Consider the following 9,423-nt stretch of genomic DNA (forward strand, 5'->3'; position numbering starts at 1 on the left):
TATGTATATAGACAATTAAAAACAGGCAGAATTTCTTTTTCTTTATCTTTTCAAGTCCTGGCGCCACCCCTAGCAGTGGCGCCCTGGGCGAGGAGCCATCTTCCCTACATGAAGAACAGCTACTCAAATGATTCATAAGCTTCTGATCAGCCACCGACTTTAGATCCGGCAGCCACCCTGTGTAAATATTTCTTACTCTGCACATTCCCGATGATCGGACATGAAATTAAGCAACAGAAACGCTTTCATGGAGCAGATTTTGTTTTTGTTTAATTGCCTGGTGGCGTCCCGTAGTCCCTGTCACCCTGGGCGGAGTGCCATATCAGCCATATCAAAGACCACCAAGCCCAACTCTAACTGTCACCATGCTAATGTCTGTTTGTGAAACTGTTTAGAAGTGGGTGTGCTTTTAGTTTGCTCCCTGCAAATGTTTGCCCACAGGGAAATGAGGGGAGCCTGATAAGTTTCAGCCTCTAATTAAACCCGACTGTCTGGTCTGATTGCTGAAGCTGTATCTTATTAAAACGAACGGCTGAGCTGAGTCAGGAAGCCAGATAAGGGGAGCTGTGGGAGCTATCTATGCTAAACTGCTCGACCCCAGTGGGATGTTTGGGGGGGATTAACGGGAGATTTCTCCCATTACGGCAGATAAACAGAAACCCAGAAGGGGAAAGAGTTTACCAGATCAGTCGGGTTTATGGAGAAAACCTGGGTGGTATTAGTAGCAGGACGACAGCCTGATGTTATCGTTAGCTGTGTGAGCACGGAGGAAACGTTGGGGTTCAATTCCCAGAGAAGACGGTCCCAGTTTTAATTAAATATGCGTTTATTCTCAGAAGTCAAACATCAATAATTACAATGCGTAAGTGAAACTAAAGCAGAACAGAAAACGGTTACTCACCAAAAGAAAAGGTAAAAATATAAAAAGACAGAAATGTGTTTAAACAGTTGAATTAGAGCGACAGAAGTCTTGCAGCACTAAGCTTAATTGTGATTATAGTGTTATACATGCTTTCATACCATCTCATTCTTCATGTCTGAACCAAACAATCAGCACATGAATGCAGTCCAGCTCAGATTAAGGGTGTTGGTCTGAGTGACCTCATTAGATCTGTCCAAACTACGTTTTAAAGCGGCTCCCAGCGCACCGAGGGCTTTTTTTCCCAGGAGTTTTCATTCTTGCTGCAGGGCACCTTTTATCTACACCAGGGTCATGACCTTCAGGGAGGCCGGCTGGAATCGCCGGATCTTCTTCTTCAGGGCTCGGGAGGCTTTGATGCGGCAGGCCGAAGGCTCGGGGCGCGGTGGGAGCTGGCGGAGGGGCTGTCCAGCTGCGGTGGGCCCCAGCGCTGCCTCGGCCCACACCAGACCCCCCTCCTCCTCCTCCTGTATCTCCGCCTGGTCCCCCTCGTCCAGGGACAGGCTGCTGTCGGAGTCTGAGAAGGAATTGGAGCTCTGGCTGGACTCGCTGTCTCCGAAGCGGTTGGTGGTGTTATCGCTCGTCTCGCCCTCGCTGCTTTCGGCGATGGTGGAGTGGAACAGCGAGGCGCACTCTGCCGAGTACTCAGACTCACATCTGGGTGGGTAGTAGCTGCTCATCTGGAAGGGTGCTGGGGGGTACCTGGTGTTAAGACTTTGGAGGAAAGAATTGGAGGACATGGGGAAGTGGAAAGGGTGTGAAGGTCCCATCCAGTGACCTGGCTTGGAGCTGATATTCCGGACCATCTGAATGTTCTCCATTGCCCGAGCATGATGCTCCTTTAACCTCTGGTGCTGGACAAAGGGGGCCTGGTATATGTTTGCATCAGTTAGCCATTTGGGGGCTGCCTGTCTCCTTTTTCTTTGCTCAACTGGATGCTCGTACTCTACGCACTGTGGTCTCCGGTTTTTGCTGAGCTTTGTGGAAGCAGGGACTGGATGCGGTTTAGGGTGGACCTTGTGGGTGATTTTGAGTCCAGGACTGTAGAGGCTGGAGTCGGAGCCAGACCGCTGTCTGTGCTCCTGGGTTTGCCAGGTGCTGCCTCTCTCGCTGGCTTTTCCTTTGCCCGATCTCTTCTGCTCCCCCTTGGCTCCTGCGCCGACTTCCTTGGCGCGTTCACCGGACGAAAAGCTGTGCTGTTGTCTCAACACCCGGGGCTTGTCTGAGCCTTTTCGCTTGATTTTCACAGCCTTTGTTTTACGGTCCGCTTGCCTGACCTTGACCCTCTGCGAGGAGGCGGGGACAAACTTGGCATGGACAAACTCAGGAGAGCCTGTGTGACTACTCTGGACCTCAAAGCTTTGACTCTCCTCTGTGCTTAAAGCGTGAGCAACAACCGGCCTTTGCCAGTGTCGCTTCATCATCTCTGGATCGTCTCCACAGTTTTTATCAGAGTGGTTCCTCTGTAAACTTGGGTTCTCTGTTTGGAGACCGTCGTTTTTCTTCAGGGTTGAGTATGCAACCTCATCAGAGCTGTACTCCTTCGTGGCAGCCTGGTAGGGGTACCTGTATTGCATTTCTGGTGCTCTCAGTGACTCCTGGCTTCTCCTGCCACCAGGCTCTTGAATGGAGTATGCCATGAAGTGCCTTTTCTGGTCACTGTTCACTGGAGAGGTTTTGGTCTTGGTTTGAGGAGGACTTAGAATGGACTCGTGCTTTGGGGACACTTCAAAGGGCACATTCCCATTTTCGGCCAGGTTCACGTGATAGCTGTCCTGTGTCTCCACTGTTTCTGCACCTGCATTGATTTGGTTTTTGCTCAAGGTGCGCTGCTGGAGAAGCTTGTCAATGTAACCCAGGGTCTTGTTTTTGTAGCCCATCTCAAGAGAGTCATAACCGTTGACTCCCTGGCCCTCTAGGAGTGCCAATGCCCCGTCTTCACCCCCATGGAAAAAGATGGGGCTCTGGAGAGCCACGGCATGCAGGGGACTGGGGTACTGGTAAGCTTCAGCCCCGCCACAGGACTCTAGATTGCGCTGGAATTTGGGGTCCAGTGGGAAGGTCTTCTGTTTCGGGCACACTTGGGGTTTCTTTGCATCCGTGGATCTGACGCAGCCCAATCCTTGGGCCATTATTCTTTCAAGATCTCCTGATGCAGACAAAAACAGCCATTAACTTTTGACTCCCCTCATGGATTCTATGTTATTAGGCAGTAAAATATACGTTGAGCTGCTGAGTAAAAACAACCCATTACTACAGCAGAGGCTCTCTTAAATTAAAAAAAAAAAGCGAGATGTTATTACCTGTTGACACTGGTCTCTGTCGTGTCTGATCTGCGCCTGCAGCACTTGCTCGGATCCTGCTGCTGCCAAGATGGAGGCCTGTGGCCCGTGGAGGGTTGGGCTGGCCGGGGCTCTCATCGGCAGAGCGCCGGCAGCAAACATCAACTTGTGGTGGGGGGCTAATGTGACAGCTGGTTGGGCTCAGGGGAATGAGGCTTGTTTGGGAGGATGACAGACACTCGCTGTAAACAGAAGTGCAGGAGTTGGACCGGGAGCAGGAGCCACCATCGCTCAGCTCATAGAAACCTGGAGAGAGCAGAAATGATTGCATGTGTTTATTTAGTGAGATCATGGGAGAAACCAAGGTTTGGTTAACAGTATCAACGTCATGATGTTACTATGGTTAAAAGTCTTTTCCATGAGATACCAGAGAAATAACCAGAGAATCTAGCCACAAAAACACAAAGAGTCATGTTTGGAAGTTAAAGACACAGCATCCATCACACTTACTGAGGAAACACTGTACAACTATACTTGTATGTAAAGCAGCTGACTGCAGGCTAGTTAGTCAGCTAGTACAAGCTAATACTAGCTAATATAAGCTAAACAAAAAGCTAATACCATTAAATACTAGCTAATATAAGCTAATACCAGCTAATCCAAGTTAATATAAGCTAATATAAGCAAATACAAGCTAATACTAGCTAATATAAGCTAAAAAAAAGCTAATAACATTTGATACTAGCTAATATAAGCTAATACCAGCTAATTCAAGTTAATATAAGCTAATATAAGCGAATACAAGCTAATAAAACTAATGCAAGCTAATACAAGATAATATAAGCTAATATAAGATAATAAAAGCTAATAAAAGCTAATACAAGCTAATAAAACTAATACAAGCTAATAAAACTGATACAAGCTAATACAAGATAATATAAGCTAATATAAGATAATAACAGCTAATATAAGCTAATATAAGCTAATATAAGTCATTCTCCGAGTGTTACTCTATAAAAGCAGAACAACAAGAAGGGATAGTATTCACTTAAAAGGGACTCCTTAATCAACTGTATAGTGTTTTGCTCTGTATTTTTGCTTAAATCCATGTATCAAAATCAAAACAAGTACATAATATCAATGACCTATTAGTATAAACATAATAATCAATACATAATTTTACCTGCAGTGGAAATAATTTTTGTTCTTCTAGTTTAATTAAAAATCAATTACATCATGTCACACAATGTTGTTTTAATATAAGAAAAACAGAAATTAGTTATCCTTATAACTAGACATATTGTAACATACTGATTATAAGAGGCACAATAATATTATCCAGAACATTTATTGGCTGGTATTTTAACACAGAGACTAGAATAAACAATCTAGAATAAACAACCATGAAATTTTTGTAGGTTTCAAGTGCTTTTTGCTCAGAATTTGTTTTGTTCTGCTCTTTATAGGTTAACAAGTACAATTAGACGGTATTAGTTGGGTAATGATTGGGTTAGCAGTTCAGGTACCCAGCCTATGAGCTACAGACATGCAGCTCATAGCTACCCAAACAGTCCTTAATTAAAAGTGATGCATGATGCTAATATAGTTGAGTAAAGTGAAAGTGTGGCAGTCCTGTCTCAGCCAGCTGACTGGTAGTGTTTAGCAACAGCTGGGGGAGGGGCAGCATTATGTTGCTCCAGACACCTGGAGAAAATTCTGGTATTTCTGGTTACCAACTCTGGCTTAAAGGATTTTAAACCTCAGGAATCTTCAGGTAACCAGTCCGTCTATAAATATGTGAGACTGTTGTACTGTGTGAATAATGTGAACTGCACGGCTGCCTGCACACCTGAGCTAGGCCTGCTGTCACTCTCCAGCTGATCACTGGAGGTCTTATTTACATCCAACTTCAGCTCACTGATCTGCTGGTCCAGCTGCTGCAGGTGAGTCTTCAGGCCGACATCCTGCTTCCGCAGACGAGACTGCACAGAAACAAAAAGGCACAAAACTGTCAGTTTAAAGCAAGCCTCTGGAAGAAAAGTGATACGGAAAACAGAGAGCAGGACTTTTAAATCATTTTCTTTCAAAACAGAGAGTCGGAGTGTTGAAAGTTATGCAGCCATACAAGCATGCAAACTAGAGATGCACAATATATCAAGTAACAAACATCATCACAATATCAGTATGTGCGAAAATTAACTTGCAAAGGACTGGTTAGATGCGTCACTCAGTAGATATTAACATTTCCTGCTCTGTGGCCCTGGTGGGGTAGATGGACTTTCTCCTGTCGATGATGGTGAGAATAAAAAAGGGAAGCAGAGGCGTAAACAACGCTGTCTCTCATTTACCTCTGGAGTCAGAACTTGGATCTGACCCAAACGAACTCTGTTCCAAGTCCCAAAAAAGCAGTTCTATTTGCTATTTGATTAGCTCGGTGAGGATACAGGCTCTTTTGCTTCTCCATTTCCTACCTTTGTAGTTTTGTACTGTGTTCGGGTACCAGATGGAGACTTTTCATACCAACTATCTGGACAGGGGACTCCAATACAAAAATACCCATCAGCAGCAGGTCATTAGGAGTTTTGTTAGTTCTTTTAGGGATTATAATCCGGGATATTTCACAAGATTCAACAGACCCAATTAAAAAAAACTGAAATAGTTTGAAAAAATGCACGTATGATTTGAGCAGTTTTGGGGCTCATATGTTGCCATAACTCATCAAAATACTTAAAAGAGCAATAAGGTGACATGCAACGGTCTGCGTACATGTGTGTGTTTGTTTATGACTATGAACTGGAAGTAAGCAGAGAAAAAATTACAACACAGAGGCACAGAATGAAAGGACGTTGGTGCAAATTCAGTCTGAACCACTGGGATGCTGTAAACTCCTGTCAGCATAACGAGCTCAACAAAATGTTCCTCTGACACTGGAAGAGGAGTCAAACTCTGCAGCAACAGGTTCGGTAAAGGAGGTTCAAATACAAAAAATGCTAAAGAGTGATGACACAATATAAGCTGTTTTTTCTGCTGCTATGACAAAGTTTTGGAAGCAAGGCAGGCATGTTGGATTTTAAGGGCGGGGTGGGTTAAAAACCTCGTACGACCCCACTCAAACGTCCAACTTCTAGGCACTTTTCTGTTAATTTTCCTACTTTAGACTCCTATTATTTAAACTTTTGAGCAAATATAGCTTCCCTGACTGCATCACGTCCTAAAATCAACCAAGCAGCGCCAAGTCCTGCTGTAACAGGCTATCAGCGCTTCAGAATCTGGGTCAGCCTGGCGTTTCTAGGAAAACCGGGTATTTACTTAGGTGGTACTCGCTCTGCAAACTTTGAGGACCACGGCTCTAATGTACCGCCGTTTGAGAAAACTAAAGCACCTCAGCTGTGGCTGATGATTAATCCCAGCAGGACATGGGGGAGCATGGAAGAAGCAGCGGTGGTAACTCATTCCCCCCCCCCCCACAGCGAGGGCCTGGCCATTGTGTAAACGACCACAAGAGGAGGAGAAGCTTGGGGGGTTGGGAATAAGCTCAGGGCCTGTACTGTTACAGCAGACCTTAGAGCTGCATCTGATACTTACTTCCTGTCATTTGCACCATTTGTGTATATCTTTAATCTCCGGATTAGGCGGAATCTGCGGAGGGGAACTGGGTTTGCGCACACCCCGAAACATAATTTGAACCTCATGTTGCCCACGTGCACGGCCGTGACACTTCCTTTGATGCGTCTGCCCAGCTCCACACTAGATGTCAAGCATTGCACATTAATCCCCGCACTTCCCCTGAATGATTTTACCAGCAGGCGGGCTACATGGAAAAAGCTTGTCATGGAAAACTAAGCAGAGCCAGCTGTCTGCAGCACTCAGGGGGTCTCCCAGGGATGAGACTCTCCCCTCATTCACTGCAGAGAGGGAAAAAAAGAAAATCCACATTTGTTTCTATTTCCTGGCATTTAGTGGTTAATGATTGAGGCTCGTGCACGGGGGAGCGCGCGTGCACGCACCAACAATTAAAAAGTCCTCTGGGGGCCTGCAATGAACCTTGATTTATGACATCTATCCTGCTTCCGACCCCCAGCTGAGCGCATGAAAGTCTTCCTGGTAATAATTGCAGCGTGAAGGCGCATGAGCATCAGCTGACAGGGGGGGGGGGGGGGTTGCTTAGTCCAAGGACAAATAAACAATTCAAGGAACAAGAAAAAACATTATTTTTAGTCGCCAATAGATTAATTAACTCATAAAAGGCGCTAATTGAGAGGTTTCTCTGATTGAATTCCAACTTCCTACCAGCTGTTGCTTCAGGGCGGCCAGGGTCGCCTCCAGCCGCTGCTCCTCCGCCTCCACCGGGTCGGCGCGCAGCGCGGTGACCGGCTCCTCTCGGTCCAGCTGCAGGGCCCAGCTCACCATGCCTCCGTGCCGGTCCCGGAGCAGGCGCAGCTCCTGCAGCCCGGCCAGCGCAGCCTGCAGCCGCTCCCGGACCCTGCCGCGCTCCAGTCCGGCCGCGGGGCTCGCCATCACCGCCGCACAGGAGCCCTTCCTGCTCAGCATGCTGCGGAAGGTGCGGAGACGCTTTTTGGATGGATGGATGGATGGATGGATGGATGGATGGATAATCACAGCTCCGGCCTCTCTGCAGCCGCTCTACACCCGTTTGGGGTTTAAACTACCTGTTAGAATAAGAGCTGGGCGCACAGAGGAGTCTAAGCTCCTCCCACACACAGAGGGGCCCTCCTCCTCCTCCTCCTCCTCCTCCTCCTCCTCTTCCTCCTCCTTTTCCTCCCGGTTTCCAGCGAACATCTGGTCCTAATTTTAACAAGTCTCTACTGTCTGAGGTTACCTATGGAAAGTAATCCATTTAACTAGAAAACCCGGTTATCTGATTTCCTTTTATTTGTTTGCTGTGTGTTTTTTCTCTGTATTGAAGCCGTATAGATTGCAGACTGCAGACTAGAGCAACATAAATAAGTTCAGGAATGTCCCCCCTCCCAACCCACCCCACCAGGGGCTGGCCACCCTTCCCCAATCAAAACAAAACCCAACTGGCTGGTTTTCTCCAGCGCATCCACTGATCATTTGGGTTAAATAAATAGTTCTATATGATATTTCAATAAGCATTTTTACTTTCTTCTATAAAAATATGCCTCTGCCCATCAGAAACCCTGCTGTCGAAGACATCTCTGATGTCTAAAGGAAAATTATCCCACAGACAGACTCCTCGCTGCCTCAGTCACAGCTTACCTACAGATAAATGGCTCCCCCTTGTGGGTGCAAGCAGTAGTGCCTCCAGAAATGTTTCATGGGGGGTTTAGACTGAGACTAAAAGCCATAATTTCAGGATTTTATTCCACTGTTGTAGTAAAGCTGCATGCAGAAAACTTAAAAATCTTAACGACTTAAGTCAACGCCTACTAACATCTTTTGGTTTACTGTTTAATTTTTAATGTTACTAATGATCTATTGTGCATAGACCAATAACAGTACAGTTAACACCCTGAGCTGAACACCCATTCCTTTTTCTTGTGTAATTATATTAGGAATAAGGTGTGTACTTATTAATTTATTGAAAAACAAAACAATTACTAGTGGAAAGTTATCTAGAGTGTTTCAGAGCTTCATCTCCATTAAACCCCTTCTTTTTTTCCCTCGACATGACAATCACAAACTTTGGTCTATTTTTCTGTATGTGCCAAATAAATGAGTTACTTGTTGTAAATTAGTGGTAAAAGATACAATAATACAGGTTTAAATATTTAAAAATATGAAAAGTGTGTCAGATTTGCACATCTAGAGACTGGCCTTCTTCTCTGTCACGGTTTGCTAAATAGCTCAGCTCCATGGGACTGAACTGGAGAGAAGGCAAACACCGACTAATGGGGATAAACTCGAATACAGAAGAAACAAAACACAAGAAATCAAGTCAGAAATTAAACTGAAAGGAATTAACTAATTTGTGACACTAAAAAAACATCCTGAGCTAAATAAACTGCAGAGACCGATGGAAACACAAACATAAACCGGTTTGTTCTCTAACAAACCTCTGAGGCCTTCACACAGCAGCTGGATTTATACTGAGATTAAATCAGACACAAGCCTGCTCTGATTACCTACCAGGAGATTTCTGAGAGTAAATATTAGACATTTAAGAGCCTGAACACACAATGTGTGGCTGTAAAGTGACAAAATGGCCTCGTGAGCACTGAAGGATGGATGGTGGAGGAG

General features: G+C 45.5%; 1 protein-coding gene across 1 annotated transcript; it reads right to left on the reverse strand.

The window, feature by feature from the left end:
- Positions 1-808: 808 nt before the first annotated feature.
- On the reverse strand, positions 809-7,843 carry dact2 (dishevelled-binding antagonist of beta-catenin 2). The gene is made up of 4 exons (XM_012866180.3): positions 7,492-7,843; positions 5,051-5,183; positions 3,223-3,507; positions 809-3,068 (listed from the first exon to the last, which is right to left on the reverse strand). Exons 1-4 carry the CDS (start codon positions 7,750-7,752, stop codon positions 1,201-1,203), a joined length of 2,547 nt encoding a protein of 848 aa, XP_012721634.2. The 5' UTR covers positions 7,753-7,843; the 3' UTR covers positions 809-1,200.
- Positions 7,844-9,423: the final 1,580 nt, after the last annotated feature.

Source organism: Fundulus heteroclitus, chromosome 22 (assembly GCF_011125445.2).
Source record: "Fundulus heteroclitus isolate FHET01 chromosome 22, MU-UCD_Fhet_4.1, whole genome shotgun sequence".
In the NCBI taxonomy this organism is placed as follows: domain Eukaryota; kingdom Metazoa; phylum Chordata; class Actinopteri; order Cyprinodontiformes; family Fundulidae; genus Fundulus; species Fundulus heteroclitus.

Bases quoted from the DNA above. Each gene is read 5' to 3' on its own strand.
- dact2 (XM_012866180.3), bottom strand. From the start codon at position 7,752: ATGCTGAGCAGGAAGGGCTCCTGTGCGGCGGTGATGGCGAGCCCCGCG. The intron at 5,184-7,491 runs GTAGGAAGTTGG...GTTTCTGTGCAG, and splicing joins CCGCCCTGAAGCAACAGCTG to TCTCGTCTGCGGAAGCAGGA. The intron at 3,508-5,050 runs GTGTGCAGGCAG...TGCTCTCTCCAG, and splicing joins TGACAGCAGGCCTAGCTCAG to GTTTCTATGAGCTGAGCGAT.